We start from the raw sequence: 20,880 nt of genomic DNA, 5'->3' as shown, positions 1-20,880 counted from the left end.
TATAAAAAACAAAAAAGTGGAACAGCTAAAACCGAGAAGAAACACACAGATAGAACAGTCGAGCACTTAGAAACATCACTTAAAGGAATCATGTTAGATCTCAGACTGACAGGACCACCATCAACAGATCGGAGGACAACAAACCTGAATCAAAATTTACAAATCACTTACCAACCTCAAAATCAGAACAAACTCTCGATCTATACTATTGGTTTAGATATGAGATGGGATTCTGAAGCCAGACTGAGAAAGTGCACGAGTCCACCTCTGCTCTATCTAGAAACAATTTCCAAACCAAAAAAACTCTTTTCCTCCACTTCTTTTAGAGTTGTTGAAACACCTTTAAACATTTCATCATTACAAATCATAACATGTTAAATCATAGCAAAACCACCTCTAGACTTAGACCTGCTAGGGGTGGCAAACTAGATGGATTGGGTGGATATGGATTGGATTGTTAATGGATGGATCAAAATAATCCATTAGTCTATTAACAATCCGCTTAAATTTCCTTAAAAATATCCAATTCAATCCATCCATTAAGAATAAAATTCATCCAATCCATCCATTTACAAAAAAATAATTTAAATATTTTTTTAGAAAACTCGATTTTACTGTATTTTCAAAAAAAAAAAAACCTATTTTTACTATATTTATGGAAAAACATGATTTTACTATAATTTTGGAAAAACTTGATTTTGCTGTATTTTCAAAAAAATCGATTTTACAGTATTTTCAGAAAACTCGATTTCACTGTCTTTCAAAAAAAACTCAACCTAACTGTATTTTCAAAAAACTCGGTCATACTACATTTTCAAAAAAACTTGATTTTACTTATTTTTGGAAAAACACAATTTTATTGTATTTTAAAAAATTCGATTTTACTGTAGTTTTGGAAAAACTTGATTTTACTATAATTTTGGGAAAACTCGATTTTACTGTAAATTTGGAAAAACTCAATTTTACAATATTTTCAAAAAAAAACATGATTTTACTGTAATTTTGGAAAAACTAGATCTTCATATAGTTTTGGAAAAACAGGATTTTACAGTACTTTCAAAAAACATGATGATACTGTAGTTTTATAAAAAAAACTTAACTTTAATGTATTTTCAAAAAAAACAAGATTTTATTGTATTTTCAAAAAACTTGATTTTCCTGTATTTTTGGAAAAATTTGATTTTAGTGTAATTTTGGAAAAACTCGATTTGACTGGTTTTTCAAAAAACTTGACTTTACTGTATTTAAAAAAATATTGTATTTTGGAAAAGCTCAATTTTACTGTATTTTCCAAAAAAACTCGATTTTACTGTATTTTCAAAGAACTTGATTTTACATTATTTTCCAAAAACCTGATTTTACAATATTTTAAAAAACTCGGTCAAATTGTATTTTCAAAATACCTGATTTTACTGTATTTTCAAAAAATATGATTTTACCGTATCTTCAAAAAGACATGATTTTACTGTATTTTTTTAAAGAAACAATTTTATCTTAATTGGAAAAAACTTGATTTTACTATATTTTTAGAAAATATCAAAAAATCGAGTTTTTCAAAATACAGTAAAAATTAGTTTTCCCAAAATACAATAAAATTGATTTTTTTAAAACATAGTAAAATCGAGATTTTTGAAAATATAGTAAAATCACGTTTTCTAAAAAATACAGTAAATACCAGTTTTCTGAAAATATAGAAAAGGCGAGTTTTTTTTAAAAGACAGTAAATTTAATTATTTTTTTAAATACATTAAGATCGAGTTTTTAGAAAATACAGTAAATTTGATTTTTTTTTTTTAAACACAATAAGATCGAGTTTTTTGAAAATACAGTAAAATTAAATTTTTTAATAATACGGTGAAATTGAGTGTTTCCTAAAATATAGTAGAATTAATTTTTTGAAAATACTAAAAAATTGAGTTTTTTTTAAAATGCAGTAAAATCGGTGTTTTCCAAAAAAAAATAGTAACATTGTGTTTTTTTAAATACAGTAAAATCGGTTTTCTAAATACAGTAAAATTGTGTTTTTAAAATAACAGTGACATTGAGTTTTTTGAAAATACAATAAAATCAGGGTTTTTGAAAATGCGGTAAAATTGAGTTTTCAAAAATAAAGTAAAATCTGATTTTTCCAAAATACAGTAAGATCGTTTTTCTATATACAGTAAAATCTAGTATTTTGAAAATACAGTAAAATTGGATTTGTAGTAAATTGAGTTTTTTTTAAAATATATTAAAGTCAGGTTTTTTTAAAATACAGTAAAATCGAGTTTTTCAAACATACTGTAAAATCAAGTTTTTTTAAAATACAGTAAAATCATATTTTTAAATGATTATAGATTTAAAATATGATAGATGGATTGGATCAATCCATGTATATAAATGGATGGATTTTGTCCAATCTATTAACTTACTTTTTAAGTGGTGGATGGATTTTTGTCTTAATGGATTCAATTGCCACCCCTAAGACCTGCCACCTAAAGGAAGGAAATACTCAAATAAGAGTGTACGCTCACTAGGAATAACTAGATGTCAACCTAACTAATGAAAGATCCTATACCATAAGGATAATGCTAACTCGTTGGTGACAAAGAGATGGAAGACTGACTTAACCATAATGTCATGCAAGTAGGGGTGGGAATAGGCCAGGCCGGCCTACAGGGGCCTATAGCCTAGCCTACATAAGGCCAGGCCAGACCATGCCTATTTGATAAAAAGGCCAGGCTTGAGCTTTTTTAAAAGACTATTTAATAAAATAGGCCATGCCTAGGCTATTAAAAAAGCCTATAAAGCCTTGTAGGCCGACCTATATTTTCATATATATTAAAATTAGTCTAAATAGGTTGGCTTATATATGCATATATATTAAAAAAATTGTTAAATAGATTGGTCTATATATGTATATATATTAGAAAAAAAATGCTAAATTGGTTGGTCTAAATTTTCATATATATGCGACCTATAAGCCTTCTTAAGTAATATGAATTAATTGATAACATTAATAAGAAAAAGGCTTTTAAATAGGCTTTCAGACCAGGCCAGGCTGAAAAAACGAGCCTATAGTAGGCCATAGGCCAGGCTCAGGCCTTATAAGTTTATCGTAGGCCAGGCCCAGGCCTTATGAAGCCTAGCCTATTCCCACCCCTACATGCAAGATACAAACAATCCCATTAGAATCAGCGATTACCCCCTTTTTGAACATATTTTTCCTAGAAGAAAGTCTATCTTGAAAAAAATCTCAAAAGAAGATCGTCATCTTAGAAGGAACCCAGCTAACCCATATTAAGAGGAAGGTCGGGTTCTCAACAAGGTTTGAGACAAAGGAGGGGTAAGTAGGCCCAACAGAGAATGATAAGAAAAGGCAACAAAGAAAACAATGTCTCCTAAATTATTCCATTTCTACTTATCTCTGTATTGAGTGACTGTAGAACTTTGGATCATAGAGAGAAGGTCATCAATCACATGTAAATCGCGAAGGAAAAAGGATTTCCTCCTCTTAAGATTCCAAACAAGATTCATATTCTCCATCCTGCCATTCTCACACCAAACCATCTTGTTGATTATAAATTGAATAAAGATCATGGAAATTTTTCTTAAGAGAGATGGGTCTTACTCAAGGATACTCTCAAAAATAATTTTGGAGACCCGAATCCACAAACCTGAGAATACTATCACCAAACCAATCAGATAAGTCTACCTCTTTTGACCAAATGAGATACACTTCTTTCGACCACGAAGAATTAGATCGGAAACCTAAAATGTTTCCTTCCCAAAGAGAGGAAACAACATAGACACTATATTTGAAAGCAAGAATCTCGCACCGGAGACTTGATGTACCAATAATCATTCTCCATCTCCATTCAACCAAAAGTGTTGTTAGGTTTACAGATATTTTCCCACATGACCCAAGAGATATTATAATCACCTTTCACACCTCCCAATGGAATCTTCTTTTAGTATTAACAAGTTTTTTCCAAATTTTCACAAGCATCTTCATGAAAGATAAAAAGAAGATGGAGATAACATTAAGCACTAAATTAAGAAGGATCAATCGACACCCCTCCCTCCCCCCCCCCCCCCCCCCCCAAATTGACATATTTATGCTTCTAAGAATGAAATCTCTTTTTCAACGATTGATTAAAGGGTCTCAAATAGACTCCAGTCTAGGGTTAGCCCCCACATGGAGGCCTAAGTACCTAAATGGGACTCCTCCAATCCTATAGTAGTGGAAATCACATACAGATGCCAAAAACACAGTGTATACATTAACTTCGATTATATTTCTCTTGAAGAAATTGATCTGAAGCCAAATCAAACCTCCTAAGGATAGCCTTAAAGCTCCACAGTTCCTCAACAGTATGATCAACTGATAAGAATGTGTCATCTGCATATTGAAGATGGATGATCACCAAATCACATTTTCCCACTTTAACCCCCAAAGTAAAGACCAAGCTCAACAGGTCTAGAAACAAGGTTGATAAGTCCCTCATCCATAAGGAGAAAAAGGAATGGTGCTAGGGAGTAACCTTGCTTCAAACCTCTGTGGATTTTAATCTCTTGAGTTGGATTCCCATTAACCAGCAATGCATGATTCTTAGAGAACACACAAACTCTCATCCAAGATCTACATTTATCATTAAACCCAAACTTGAGAAGCATATAATCTAAAAACCCTCAATTTGAATCATACACTTTCTAAAAATCCACCTTCAAAATAAGGCATGTTTCTTCAACCTCTTATATAAGTATGTCACTTAATTAATAGCCATTATTTCATCTATCAACATTCTTCTTTTAAGAAATGTTGATTGATTAGGAGAAATAAGATTTTCCATTAATTGCCCATGCTTGGCCTTCGACACTTTAGCCACCACTTGTAGAGGGAACCAACAAGAGAAATAGGTCAAAAATCATCCAATTAAGAAGAAGACTTAACCTTAGGGATCAAAGTCATGAAGTAAGATGCAAAACTACGAGGTAGGGATGAAAAATAGTGAAATTGATCAAACATGAACCCCATGTCCTCTCTCAGAATGTTCCAAAACTTTTTCAAGTAGGAGAAATTATAACCAATTGGTGTATGGTAAATCTTATCAATTACTTGTAGAACTCGAACATAAAGCATAATGGTCTATAAAATTTATAAAAGCTTAATTATAAGAAATGTGATGGCAAGTGTCCGAAAAATGTAAATATACAAGATGTGAATTAAGAAGTAACATGACAAGAACCTGGTTATGAGAGAATTATATGTTGGGCAACATGTATAGATGTTTAACTCTAGGTTGATACTTTTTTCAAGAAGTCTAAATGGTTAGGTCTCTTCGTGGTTAAAATTGTGTTACCACGTGAAGGTGTGGAAATAGAAGTGCTAGGAACTATTGTAACCTTCAATGTGAATGGGCAAGTTAAAACCTTATCATGGAGATGAAATCATAGAAAATAAAGAATCGTCGTGTTTGAGTTGAGACGGCCTTGGATATAATGTAAGTCGGGTGTTTCATGCAGAAATTTATCATTAGTTCTAGTTTTCTTTGTTGTTAGTTTCCGTCTTATTCCCTAGTTTTTAATTTTTGTATTGCTTGTATTAGTAGGTTTCTTTAGGTTTTTTTTCCTTATTTTTTGTTTTAGTTTTATGTTTAAATATTTTCATTATTTCAATGTTACATTTATCTAAAGGTTTTTTCTTTACCCACCTCCCTATGGGGGTCACCCCAGCGAAATCCCCAACTTACCCCTGCTTCGGAGATGCATCTCCGAAGTAATTTTTTTTTATAGATTTTATTAGACTTCGGAAATGCATTTTCGAAAACACCAAAAAATTGATGTTTTCGGAGATGCATTTCCGAAATGCATGAAAATTCAAAAAATTTACAATCAGGTAACCTTTCGGAAAAGTGTTCATATACCATTTTCCCTCCTTCACTATTTCATCATTTTTCTCCAAAACAAACCCAAACCCTCTCCAAAACTTCCATTAAAATCAAACCATTTTTCGTCTCTTAATTATTCACCATTACAGGACAAAAATTGTAATCGCATTGATAGTAAATTGGAAAGTCTCTTAAATGATAGTAAATGCAGAACGAGTTGTAATCAACCTGATTTGAAATTTCGAAGTGCCTTTTCTTCCTACTTAAAAGTCTGCTCTCTCACCCATTTTTCCTCCATATGTTGCAGCTCCGGTTGTTCGTCCACCTGTTGCAGCGCCGTTTGTTCCATCTGTTGCAGCGCCGGTTGTTACTCCATCTGTTGCTGCGCCGGTTGCTTCCTTGAGTTCGGCTCCGATTTCCATCGAGAGCCTGACTGCCGAAGTTAAATAGAAGGCTACTCTAGAGTCGGCTCCATCGTCTCAGAAGGCGGTTAGGTTCCCTAACCGACCTGGTTACGGTCAATTGGGAAGGAAAATTCAAGTTCGTGCTAATCATTTTCAGTTGCGAGTGGCTGATAAGGATCTACACCACTATGATGTAAGTATAGTTTGCTCATAAGTTTTTTGAACTTTAAGTGTATAGTTTTTGTTGTTGTTTATTATGTTGGTAAGTTACAATGTGGTATGGATTTCTAGAGGATCAGGACTTTCTAACCTGTTGCAGTGTCTCCTCCATCGTCTTTCTAACCTCATTCTTTTATCATCAGGATCGGGACTTTTCAAATTCCCACTCATATGAGAGTCAATCGGGTTAAACTTGACTAAAGCACGCTTCATATATATGAATGTACTAGTACTCATTAACTGTACTCATACAGTATCCTATAAGATATTTTACAACATGTTTAAATGATAACAGTTGTGTTAACAAAAGGGCAACAATTTCTACACCTCTTGGTAAAAACATTTGGTTGAATAATAAAAAAATCCTAAATTAGGTGTATTTTCCCATTAGGGTTTCATGATCATGAGAGTAATGTGAGTGGAATGTAAGAACAAAAAAAAGTAAAGAAAGTGTAATTACTGGGAATATGAAAAGGAGGAGGTAGGTGAACAAGGGTTGGGTTTGGTTCAGTGATGTTGAGTTCAAAGATCGGGGGCCGACGTTATCAAAATGTTGACTCATCCTCACCTACTCGTGTTTAACAATATGTAACTTTAATCTTATGTAATGTGATCGATGTAATCTTCATCCGATTAAATAAAGCGAATCGTTCTTGTTTGTTATTTTTCTTCTGTCCAGACCTTATTTCGGAAGTGCATTTCCGAATTCCTCCAAGGGGGGTGAATTCGGAGATGCACTTCCGAATACACTAATTTTTTGAAAAACAACTTTATTTCGGAGATGCATCTCCGAAATCAATATGTTTTATTAAAATATTCACATTTTCGGAGATGCATTTCCGAAAACACCTTTTTTTTCAATAAAAGTACGTTTTCGGAAATGAACTTCTAAAACAAGGGGTATTTTTGTAAATTCACCAGAGGTGACCAGGAAGGTTAGGAAGTGGGTAAAGAAATTTCCTTATCTAAATATTTGTGTTATATATATCACTTATTTCAGTTTTATGTCTATTTAAGTTGTAATGAGTAGTACTCAAAACACAAAAGTTATAATTATTTATTTAATAATGAACTTGTTTAGATTTAATAGTTATATAATTTGTTTACTCTACTAATGATATAATTACGAATTTGATTGTGAAATACATCAAATGCTAGATGTGACCACTTAAGCACAAACATAAATTCAAAATTGTAGAAGGAATGACAATGACTAAATATTTTAGTCTAGTTTAAATTTTCTTCAAATTTTAGTTACCTTAACCGGTAAGGTTTGAAACATATATTCATTGTTTATTTATTTATTGTTTTAAATATTAGAGTACCATGCAAGTTGAAAATTTTAGAACTTGCACTTTTCTCTAAAGTTATTCTCACACCAATTAAGTCAAAAAAAGTTTATGCTTAGAGCCCTTTAGGTCCCTTACTAGCTCCATGAAGCTTTATCTCTTTCTTTGTGCTACAAACCAAATTATAATCTCTTGGCTTCTGATTACTTTTATCTTATTGGAATTAGGTTGTAATGAGAAAAGTCCTAAGCATGTTAAAATTATAAGTTTCGGTTTCTCATGAAATCTTAACGTTTTAAGTTTGAGGCATTGGTCTTAAAAGCAAAGGCCCAATAAAGAGGCAACACCTTTAAAATTTGAAGTGAAGTCTTTATAATGTTAGCATCATATCACTTAAATTGTTGATTGTGATAAAAAAAAATTATATCCGACAAATTGAAAATTTGAAAGAAATTAGTGCTTAACCCCAAAAATTAAGCCCACTTTTCTAATTTTATTCTTCTTAACCAAAGGTGTTGAAAATGTTGGTGGAACCGGTTACGAGCTCGTGACTTAGAAAAAGAAGTGTATTGAAGGCGTAATCGATTACGCTATTTTTCGTAATTGGTTATATTGAAATTGAGCAGTTTTATTTTTCTATTTTAATTATTTTTGGTGATTCTAATTATTTGTAACCTTCTTGTATATAAGGGACTCATTACTCCCTATTGTTGTTAATGTCAATTTTTCTACTCACCCTCAATTACTCTCTCTCTTATTTTTTTCTCAATTCTCTAAACTTAATCTTCTCTAATTGAACCTAATTCTCCATTGATTCACCTTAATTGATTTTGTATGTTCTAACACTTTGCATCAAGAGCCTGGTTTTGATCTAATTCCGCTGCAACAATGAGTACTATTTACAACGATAAAATTCCTACCAACCTACGTACTGATTCTTGGTTCGAAGAATTATGACAAGTGGTCGAGACAAATAAAGGTTTTGTTTGGGTACCAAAAATTTCTCGATATCGTCAACAATGGTGTTACACCACTTGGGCAGAACACACCTCTGCACATCAAGTTATATTCAAATAAGAGAAGAAGAAAGACTGCAAAGCACTCTTCTTGGTTCATTCTTGCGTTGATGGTGATAACTTCGAAAAGGTCGGTGATTGCAAGTCGACAAATTAAGCTTGGGTAATTTTGGAGAAAACTTATGTTTGGGCTGCTAAGGCGAAGGTGGTGAGGTTACAAACTCATAAGAGGCAATTCGAGTTAACGCAAATGGAAGAGAAGGAAACAATTAACGATTATGTGACGCGTATTACGCATTTGGTAAATCAAATTAAGGCATGTGGAGAAACCATTCTAGAGCAAAATGTGTCAAAAATCTTAGATCCGTTGACGTCAAGATTCGACAATATCATAGTGGCTATCGAAGAGTTAGAGGATCTTACGACATTGAGCAAGGATGAGCTTCAAAGTTCTCTAGAGGCACATGAACAAAGAATGGAAGAGAGAGGAAATAATAAGGCAAAGGAGGAGATAGTTTTGCAAGCTCGTTTCAACAAGAAGAGTAAAGGATCGAAAGGAAATTGGGCTTCGAAAAAGAAGTAAAGTTTTTAGAATTTTGGTGGAGGTGATTCACAAAATTCGAAGTTTGCGACGGGGCAAAAGGGAGAAAGAAGAAACTCCAATGGGTATGGTGATTATAGCAACGCGAGAGGCCAAAAACCGAGGGATATGAGTAAAGTGCAGTGCTGGAAATGTAAGAAACTTGGACATTTTGCTGTCAAATGTAGTGCAAAATAGTGGGAATCTCAAGGGGATGAAGTCAAGGTTGTTAGGCAAGAGGTAAATATTGAAGATACACTCTTAGTGATGATTACCGAGGAGTTTGATGGAAGTTATGAGGTGCTGGATAGTAGCTGCAAGTCGCGGGACATCAGTTGCAGTAGTGTAGAAAATGGACAGATTTGCGCTAGGAACAAAATGAGATGGTGTTCAAGGCAGCGATGAGTGGTAATTGGACTCCGGCTATTCAACTCATATGACAGGGAGAAAAGATTGGTTTGTGCAAATCAATCAAGTTATGAAAAGTAGAGTAAAGTTCATGAATGATACCATTCTTATGGTCGAAGGTGTCGATGATGTTTTAATCGAGAAGAAGAATGGTGGGCATTCTATGATCAAAGATGTGTTGTATATTCTGGGTATTAGGTGTAACCTTTTGAGTATTGGCCAATTGCTTAAGAAAGGTTACAAGATACGCTTGGAAGACAAGATTTTGCGTGTTGTTGATGCTAGTGGAGTGTTGATCCTTAAGGCTCATATGGCTTCCAATAGGACTTTCAAAGTTGAGTTGAAAGTATTGGAGCATAGGTGCTTAGCTACACCTGCAAGTCGAGAGGAGTGGTTATGGCTTTACCGTCTTGGACATTTGAATTTTCACGATCTCAAAGCGTTGCAACAAAATGGTATGGTTACCGGACTGCCACAAATTAACATTCCAGCTGAGATATGTGAGGAATTTGTGAGAGGAAAGCAACACAAGGGGAGCTTTATCAAGGATGCGGCTCATGGGACCAAAGTGCGTCGTGAGGTGGTGTACTCTGACGTTTGTGGGTCGATGCAAGTCGACACATTTGGTGGCAATAGGTATTTTGTCGCGTTTATTGACGATTTTAGTAGGACGTTGTGGAATTATCTTATCAAAAGGAAAAATGAGGTGTTTGATGTATTCAAAAGGTTTAAGACCATGGTAGAGAGGCAATGTGGTCACAAGTTGAAGATTCTCAAAACGGATGATGGAGGTGAGTATGCCTCGATTGCATAATGGAAGTATTATGATGATGAGGTATAGTGCGTGAGATTGTGCCACCCTATACGCTACAACAAAATGATATTTCCGAGAGTAAAAATGGTTTGATTATGAATATGTTTCGAAGCATATTAAGCGGTAAAAGCCTACCGAAGAAACTATAGGGAGAAGCGGTTTCTACAGCCACCTATTTGTTAAATAGATGCCCTACCAAGAAGCTTGAGAAGCTTACACCGGAAGAGGTATAGTCTAGATTCAAGCCGAATCTAAGCCATTTGAGATTTTTCGGTTCGGTAACGTATTGACATGTGTCAAATCAACTTAGGAAGAAGTCAGACGACAAGGGAGAGGAAATGATTCTTGTTGGATATCATTCCACAGGTGGTAACAAACTGTTTGATGCGAGAAATCGGAAGATTGTGATTAGTCGGGATGTGATTTTTGAAGAAAATGGTAGCATCAGTCTCAATTTAATCGGTTACAGCCAGCTAGTGCAATCTGGTGTAACTGGTTACCAGCAGCAAAAATAGAACCCTGCAGAACAAGATGTAATCGATTATAACCATTCAGTGCAATATAGTGTAATCGATTACATGCAGAACAGAATTCTAGCAACACTATTATTTTATGATCCTGTCAATCTTGAAACCGTTACGCAACCCCCGAATAAAGTTTAAAACGAGGAAAATCGTAGAAGATCAACAAGGCAAAGGGTGTTACCTTTGAGATTCCAAGAATGCGAGAGATTCCAAGATAATAAAGTCAATAATGAAGGTGATTTCGTCCATTTTGTACTTATGGCCGAATTTGAACCGGTGAACACGGAGGAGGCTCTAAGCGATCCAAAATGGAATTTTTCAATGAAAGAGGAGTTGGAATCCATTGAAAAGAATGGCACTTGGGATCCAACTCAATATCGGAGATTGATTGGATCATTGCAATACTTGTGCAATACGCGATCGGACTTGGTATTTAGTGTCGGTATTGCTAGTAGATTCATGGAGAGACTGAAGGTGTCTCATTTAGCAGCGGTCAAGAGGATCCTTAGATATGTCAAAGAAACTTTTGGTTGTGGAATTCTCTTTCTGGCATCGGATACGGGCCGTAAATGTGATTTACTTGGATTCGCCGATTCCAATTGGTATGGTGATAAAGATGATAAAAAGTCAATGGCTGGATACATCTTTATGTTTGGTAGGACACCAATCTCTTGGTGTTCGCAAAAAGGAACTGGCGGTAGCACTCTCGTCTTGTGAGGTCGAGTATATTGTGGTGTTGTTGTGTGTTTGCCAAGTCATGTAACTTATAAGTCTATTGAAGGAGTTGGGTAGCAATGAGGGTGAGGCTACTACACTTCTTGTTGATATTGTTTCAGCTATTAATCTTGCGAAGAATCTGATTGCACGCAGAAAGAGAGAGATATAGAGATGCGGTTTCATTATTTTCTGAGTGATGACCAAGTGGCGGATTTGTTGACCAAGGGAGTAACAAGTGAGGTGTTCAAGAGGTTGAAGATAAGCTTGAGTATGCTGGACTTGGACCAACTGAAGTGAGGTGGTGTGTTGAAAATGTTGTTTTTCACATACTTCAGTTGGTGTAACCGGTTACGGTAACTGGTTATGAGCCTGTGACTTAGAAATAGAAGTGTTGTGTTAGAGGCGTAACCGGTTACGCTATTTGTCGTAACCAGTTACCTTGAATCTAAGCAGTTTTATTTTCCTATTTTAATTGTTTGTGGTGATTCCAATCATTTGTAACATTGTTGTATACGAGGGACTCACTACTCCCTATTGTTGTTAATGCCAATTTTTCTACTCACCCTCAAAATTACACACTCTCTTATTCTTCTCTCAACTCTCTAAACTTCATCTTCTCCAATTGAACTTAATTCTCCATTGATTCACCTTAATTGATTTTGTATGTTCTCAATACCTGTATCCATATTCGTTTATCCGCGTTCGTAGTTAAATTAAATTGATTAATTATAAAATATCATATAATTTGAAGTTTTTTAACAATATTAAAAAAAGTATGGATGTTATTGTTGAGTTAAAAAATAAATAAATACTTTTGGTGAGATGTGTAATAGTTTAATAGTGATATTTAAAAAAAAAATGACAAACATGCATTTTTATATAATAATACTATAATACTATATAAATATGTAATGTCGATAACCGCATCCATACCTACTTATTCTAATGAATAATTATCCATGCCCATATCTATTTTTTATATTTTTACCCTACTCATTGTGGGTGTTTTTTTGCGAGTACCCTTAAAATATTGACCATATTGTCATCCCCTACACTGTCCATTAAACATTGTTCTTCCTTTTTTCGTCGTAGCGATGAGTGATTCTTAGCGTTCTTAACATTTTGAATAAGTGAGTGTTTAAGGAAAATTTGAAATGCACATGTTTTTTTTTCAAATTCAAGCCTTAATTATATTGAAATGCACATGTTTTTTTTCAAATAGATTTATAAGATTTTTGTAAAAAAAAATACTCTTACTTTTAGGAGTGTTTATTTTAGAAAAATACTTTTAAAATAATATATTTTTGTTGTAATTATTTTAACAAATTTAATTTTTTTTTATTTTAGAAAAGCTCTAAATTCCTTGAAAAATAGAAGAAAAAAAATTATTTAGGCTTGAGTTAAAAAAGAAAATACTCTACGTGATGACAATAACTTGACAAAATCAAATGTACCCAAAATTTTCATTCATTGTATTACTTATTTAATATCATTTTACTAGGTATAAGTAAGAATACATTAAACATTTCTTTTACTTTTTGGCACTAACTAGACCAAATGAAATGTACAAAATATTTCATTAATAGTTTTATATCCATTTAATATTTATTTTCTGACTTTTCAAAAGGAAGAATACATTAAATATTTTTACTTTTTATTATAAATGACAAAAATAATTATATATATATATAAGTAAAAGAGAAGAGAACAAAAACATAAACATAAAGGAAAATTGAGAGAGAAAACAGTAAGTGGAAAAGTCTTGTTATTGAGTCAGAAATATTTCATTGAAGAGTCAAGTTTGAAGTGTTGAGAAGAGCATAATGGAAATTGTTGAGATAAGCACAATAATGAAAGTGTTGTTTGGAGCAATTTTGGTGATTTTGGTTCATATTTTGAATATGTTGGTGTTGAGGCCAAAATCACTTAGAGCAAAGCTTCAAAGACAGGGTATTAATGGCCCTTCTCCTCACTTCTACTTTGGCAATATTCCAGAAATGAAGAGACTTTTACTTGAAACTCAATCATCTCAAGAAAACAACAATGGTGTTTCAACATCCATTTCTCATAACTGGCATTCTAATCTGTTCCCTCATATTTACAAGTGGAAAAAACAATATGGTAAATATTTTATCCTTTCTCTTAGTATTTTTTGATATATCAAATATGTTAATTATTGTTTCAAATTATTATCATTCAATTGTTCTAGTGGAACTCAAGCTCGTTAACCAGTGTGGCAGTTTTGTAAGATTCCTAGTTGAACTGAGGAACATGTAGATATGAACAGTAATCATGTGGGTCAGGGGATCAGAGTCGTCAAGGCGGGCTACTGCATATAGTCAAAATATTTTTACAATTAAATTATGGTTAAATAAGATTTTAAAAAATATTTTCATAGTTAAATTATACTAATTTAATAGGGTTTATATTTATTTTGTCATGATTAAAATTTAAATAATTTAAAAATAATTTTTAAAAAATTAAAACGGCTCAGATGTGGGTCCCCTTCCTTTTAACGTGCTCTATCGATCTAAAATTCTAAAGTTACTACTACGGTTGTAAGATATTGTTTGTTTTAGATATTAGAATCTAACACAACTTTGTCTTTAGTAAAATATGCATGTTGACAAAAATTATCTTTAGACAAAAAAAATTATTTTGAATGTAGTGTAACAATGATTAAATACATAATAAAATATAAAGTTAATTTAATATGTTTAAAATAATCTAATATAACTATTATTAGTCTAGGATGATAGTACCTACTACTTTGAAATTTAAGAATGAAGAAATTAATACCTAAAAAGGAAATCTTAATTACTCCTCCTCATCCACAAACCAACCTTATCTTTTTTTGCTATAAACAAGCTAACCTTATCACATTTTTTTCACTCAATCTTAGTTGTTATTTTCAAAATTTTAGGCAAACAAAATTTGAGTATGATAGATCTGTTTCATTCATTCTAATATAAATTATATACATGTAGGTCCCATCTTCTTGTTTTCTTCTGGGAGTATACAATGGTTACTGGTGACAGATATAGATATGGTGAAGGAAATTGTCCTACACACATCTTTGAATCTTGGGAAGCCTTCTTTTATGTCCAAAGATAATAGGCCACTCCTTGGACAAGGTATACTATCATCAAGTGGCCAATATTGGGCTCATCAAAGGAAGATAATTGCCCCTGAACTTTATCTAGAGAAAATGAAGGTAAGGGTATTAAATACTAGTACTCCATAATATTATGCTCTAGGGAAATTAAATGTTGCATAAACTTAAATAAAAAAAGTTGGGTATATTGACCATCAAAACTAGTTTAAAATGATAGGGGTTAAAAAAAAAGTTATATAATGGGTTCAATTGCAAAATCCTATTGCTAAATTATTAGCTATGTAATTCAGATAAATGGGCCTAGTAATTCATAGTTCGGGCTGAGAGGTCATGATACTGGTTAAGTATTGTTTCCATCCGAAATTGAACTCGGTATTTTCTGAATCTTTGTTTCTTAGCCAGAGCTCGTTTATCACTCGAACCCAATTGTTTGGTTTAACTTTCTATAATATTGTTTAGCATACAATTGCTTTTTTTTTTATTGGAATAGAAATCTAATTATCATAATTTATAATTAAAAAAAAATCATGTTGTAGGCAAAGGTGAATATGATAATGGACTCAACAAATGTACTGTTAAGATTATGGGATACCAAATTGAAAAAAGATGGAGACAGTTTAGAGATTAAAATTGATCAAGACTTGCGAAACTTATCATCTGACATAATTGCAAAAACTTGTTTTGGAAGCAATTATGTTGAAGGAAGAGAAATATTCACTAAACTTAGAGAACTTCAAAACCTCATTTCCAAGATATTTGCTGGAATTCCAGGCTATAGGTATGTGTCTTTTCTTATGGAGTAATTGTTAGATCAGATCTCTGTAGCACCGACAATTTTGAAAAAAATGTATATATGTCAGTATTCATGTCCGAAATCATGACAGTTATGATTATGTTTAATTTATTATTTTTTAAAATTATTTCCAATGTTGATGTATATGCGTCTGTGTGTCATAGGTGACAATTCTAATGAACAAAATGATATCATAATATATTGTAGATATTTGCCAAACAAAACCAATAGACAAATGTGGAAATTAGAAAAGGAGATCAATTCCAAGATATCGAAGCTCGTAAATAAACGCCAAAACGATGCTCGAGATGAACAGGATCTTTTACAAATGATACTCGACAGCGCAAAGAAATGCGACAGTGGTGATAGTTTCTTGCCGAATTCGATCTCTCGAGACATATTTATAATAGATAATTGCAAAAATATATTCTTTGCTGGATATGAGACTACTGCCATTACAGCATCATGGTGCTTAATGCTGCTATCTACACACCAAGATTGGCAAGATCGTGTTCGCGCCGAGGTGCTTGAAGTTGTTGGAAATGACGGTAATGTAGATGCAAGTATGCTTAAAAGCTTGAGAATGGTATGTTCTACGCAATCTATGTACTAAGTTAAGTGTTTCAAATTTCGCTAGATGCTAACAATTCTTGTGTACTGCACTTCAGTTAACTATGGTGATTCAAGAGACATTGCGGCTTTATCCACCCGCGTCATCGGTTAATCGAGAAGTTTTCAAAGACATTGTTTTCAAAGGAATCTCAGTTCCTAAAGGAATGAACATTCACATTCCAATGCCGATTTTGCATCAAGACTCGAAGCTTTGGGGGGACGATGCAGATGAGTTCAATCCGGAAAGATTTGCGAATGGAGTGCAAGGAGCATGCAAGATTCCACAAGTTTACATGCCATTTGGAATGGGGTCTCGTGTATGTGTAGGACAGCATTTGGCTATGGTTGAGTTGAAAGTGATGTTGTCTCTCATTCTGTTGAAGTTTCGCTTTTCTGTATCGCCGAGTTATCGGCATTCGCCTTCCTTCCATATGCTTATTGAGCCCGGTCATGGAGTTGTTCTCAACATGACAAGAGTCTAATAAAAACCAATGTAGTTTGAAAAACATGACAAGAGTCTAATAAAAACCAATGTATTTTGCAATCATGGCTAATATGCTGCTAAACTTTGTCATTTCATTTCTGTTCTATGAGATTTATTTCTATCTAGCGTGTGACTCTAACCTTTTTATGGTGATAATTCAAAACATGATGCTTAATGAATCATAAGTTTTTTCAGTGTTAATCTTTAAAATTAGGCACTTACAGTAATACTTCTCACTTAAGTCAATGAATTGTTTACAAAAACTATTCCATTTCCATCCACTTTTTTATAGCAAAATAATAATATAATGATAAGGTGAAAATCATCAAAATTAAAAAATTAAAAGGTAGAAATAGGTAACACAAGGAGTGTTAAATAGGTCACCACAATGAGAGATACAAATGATAAAAAACCCTTAAAAAAGTGAAATAGCGGGATGTGTTGATGTGCATAAGGTATATCCTTATGCACGGTGCATAAATACTCAAATATTGTTTATATTACTCAAAGTATTATATTTATTATTCAAACTAAAATACAGATTACTTAAAATACTATAAATATTACTCAGAACAACGAATATATTACTCAAAATAGTTAAAATTCGATATTACTCAGAATGGTGTAAATATTACTCAGAATAGTATACTCATTAATCACAATTAATAATTACTCATAATTAATAGATGTGTACAAATAATGCATATATTATTCATGGATTATAATATTATTACTCGTTTCTAACTAAAATGTTACTCGGAACAATTTAAATATTACTCGTACGAGACTTATGCACCGTGCATAAGGATATACCTTATGCATATCAACCTAACCCTGAAATAGCTATTTAGAAACTCACGGATAGAATAGTCGAGCACTTAGAAACCTCGCCTAAAGGAATCATGCTAGATCTCAGACTGACAGGACCATCATTAACAGCTCAAAGGACAACAAAAAGGATTACAAAAAAAAGGAATCAGAAACTACAAACCACTATCAACCTCAGAATCAGAACAAACTTTCGATCCACTATTGGTTTAGATAGGAGATAAGATTTTGAAGTCAATCTGAGAAAGTGCACAAGTCCACCTCTGCTTTACTTAGAAATAATTTTCAGACCAAAAAAACTCTACTCATCCACTTGTTTCAGAGTTGTTGAAAAATCTTTAAATACTTCATCATTACGAATCATAGTATGCCAAATCATAGCAAAACCACCTCTAAACTTATACCTACCACCTACAAGAAAGAAATATTCAAATAAGAGTGTACGGTCACTAGGAATAACTACATGTCAACCTAACAAATGAAAGATTATATACCATACTGGCAATCGTGGTTTTAAATTGCAGTTACGGGTATTACGGCTACTGCGATGTGGATTGCGGTCGTTGCGACGTTAGTTTATTTTTTGGAGCATAAAATATTATACTTTATTATTTAATTTATATTTCACATGTTTTTCATTTTATCTCTAATTTTTCATATATATCTCATTAATAATTCGCCATCATTTTAAAAATCACTAATTCGTTTAAAACATACCTTAAATCTATGATAAAAAATAGAAAGGAAGATGGATTAAATGAGTTTTGCTAGCAACGTATAATCTATTGCGGGTTGATGCGGTTCGATACAGACTAATGTGACCGTTGCGGTGTTATGATGCAGTCATTGCGGCGTTATGATGCGATTTTTAATGTGATTTACGATCACACCGCAATTGCGACCTGATGTAGATGCGGACATTATCGCAACTGCAATATTGCGGCCGCATTAGGTGATGCGGTCGCAATTTAAAACCATGATGGCAATGCTAACTCATTTGTGACAAAGAGGTGGAAAACTTGCTTAACCATAAGGTCATGCAAGGTACAAACAATCTCATTAGAATCAGCGATTACCCCCTTTTTAAACATATTTTTCCTAGAAGGAAGTCTATCTTGCAAAATAATCTCAAGAGAATATCGCCATATTAGAAGGGCCCAACTAACCCATATTAAAATGAAGGTTGGGTTCTCAACGAGGTCCGAGACAAATGAGGGGTAAGAAGAGAATGATAAGCAAATGCAACAAAGAAAATAATGTATCATAAATGATTCTATTTTTACTTATCTCTGTATTGAGAGAGTGTAGAACTTTGAATCATAGAGAAAAGGTTATCAATCACAGTTAAATCGTGAAGGAAAAAGGATCTCCTCCTCCTAAAATTCTAAACAAGATTCACATTCTCCATCTTGTCATTCTCTTCCACCAAGCCATCTTGTTGATTATAGATTGAATAAAAACCAGAAAACTTTTTCTTAAGAGAGATGGGTCTTACTCAAAGATCCGCCCAAAAATAATTTTGAAGACCTGAATCTTACCCCACCCGCATAATTCTATTTTTCCAAAAATATTTATTTTTTTTCATGGCAATAAAAATTAATAATTAAATTAAATATTTGATCATTTTAAAAATAATTATAATACTTGATCATTTTCATTTAATTTGTATTTTCAAAATAAATGAATAATAATTTGATATTTTAATATTAAAAAATATTAATGGATAATAAACTTATAAAATATAAGAATAATAAATTAATTTTAATAAATGAGGGGGATACGGTACAAGTACTAGTGTTTCCGCCCCTATAATTATAAACAGAATTTTCTCCGCATGCGGCCCCACCCTCAATTAAATTGATTTTTTCACGTTAGATTCAGAGTGGAGGCGGGCAGGTCCGATTTTTTTTTTCCATTCTTCTACAAACTCTCTTTTAAATGCAACCCAATTTGCTAGCTCCAGGTAAAATCAACTCCCTGTCTCTCTAAAATGAGTTAGACTTATGCTTGAAGACTCAACACAAATCCTCCAAGTTTTGCAAGTGACTAGTACATTCTTTATTGGGGTCGATTTTTTGTGGATCAAATTTCTTAAATCCAAATCATATGCCAAACAAAATTGTGCCTGCCTAATTGCCACCCACTATCCTATAACGTGTTAATACTTGCCTTAGCATCAAATTTGGAATCAGTTGGATTCATTTTTTAGTATCATTGATTCTTGTCTAGTCTTAATCTGCATGACAAGTTTCTAATTGATCATAGGACTTTTAAGTGCTTAAATTGATAAGCTTTACATCCGAACCTAGTCAGCATAACTAATACTAATACGATAATATTAATGGTAATGAAAAGATTCCAAATTACGTCACATTCTCTCTCCCACCTCTATAGAATAAATAGTAGTGTTTGACATATGATTAATTTTGAAGAAATAAATAAAGAACAGATTTAAAAACTAGAAGTGAGTGAATTTTTTATCTCTTCAATTAAAGTTTGTTAAATTTGCTCTATGATAAGCAATGGGTCAGCAATAGTGGCATTATCATCAATGCCAAATTGCTTAAACAGTACTACACAGGTTTGAATTTATTAATAATATACAAGGAAACAGGATAACTATGCCCGAATCTTATGTCTTGGTCTTGTTCCCTTTTTTATATAGTCTTATATTAAAAATAAACAGTCTTATAATTAGCGAAAAAACAAATATAAATGAATGGTTTGGTAGATTTTGCCAATATCACGGAATCAGATTCAAGTTTATGTTAAGGATTGAACTATTGGCAAAGAATTAGGTAAATGCATATGTACTCATAATGTTTTTCTCAAGATTTCAAATTCAAATTCTACTAAGTGGTAACAATTCATGTGTTTATTCAGTCCGTAAAGAACTTTACTCTATTTATAAATGGATTCTCTACTAATAAATGGTGGAATTAGTCCCTTTAAATTAGTCGGCATCAGAGTCTGATACCAAATTTTAAAATAAAATAAAATAAACTTATCTTCAAGCTCGGACAATAAAAGGTATGATTAGATATGCCCCTAATTTGTCAATCCAACAGGATGATTACTCAAGCAGTCAAGCTCAATTACAAGTATTGCCACGACCAAATGATTTAGCTACACATATTGTTGGCTCTCAATTAGCCCACACACTCATGATACAAGTTTTAATGCGTGAAGCTGAAGCAAGAATTTAAG

At 32.8% G+C, this 20,880-nt stretch overlaps 1 protein-coding gene across 1 annotated transcript; it reads left to right on the top strand.

Moving 5' to 3' along the window:
• The first annotated feature begins 13,567 nt into the window (after positions 1-13,567).
• LOC131617983 (cytochrome P450 714C2-like) lies at positions 13,568-16,984 on the top strand. The gene is made up of 5 exons (XM_058889254.1): positions 13,568-13,962; positions 14,829-15,055; positions 15,493-15,734; positions 15,957-16,335; positions 16,418-16,984. Exons 1-5 carry the CDS (start codon positions 13,665-13,667, stop codon positions 16,841-16,843), a joined length of 1,572 nt encoding a protein of 523 aa, XP_058745237.1. The 5' UTR covers positions 13,568-13,664; the 3' UTR covers positions 16,844-16,984.
• Positions 16,985-20,880: the final 3,896 nt, after the last annotated feature.

This window comes from Vicia villosa, linkage group LG7 (genome assembly GCF_029867415.1).
Source record: "Vicia villosa cultivar HV-30 ecotype Madison, WI linkage group LG7, Vvil1.0, whole genome shotgun sequence".
NCBI classification, from domain to species: Eukaryota; Viridiplantae; Streptophyta; class Magnoliopsida; order Fabales; family Fabaceae; genus Vicia; species Vicia villosa.
This window is presented reverse-complemented; position numbering and strand designations above follow the sequence as displayed.

What these genes read in the sequence shown, in the direction of transcription:
- LOC131617983 (XM_058889254.1), top strand. Translation starts at nt 13,665, where the DNA reads ATGGAAATTGTTGAGATAAGCACAATAATGAAAGTGTTGTTTGGAGCA. An exon ending in CAAGTGGAAAAAACAATATG is followed by an intron (nt 13,963 to 14,828) that starts GTAAATATTTTA and finishes ATATACATGTAG; the next exon opens with GTCCCATCTTCTTGTTTTCT. An exon ending in TTTATCTAGAGAAAATGAAG is followed by an intron (nt 15,056 to 15,492) that starts GTAAGGGTATTA and finishes ATCATGTTGTAG; the next exon opens with GCAAAGGTGAATATGATAAT.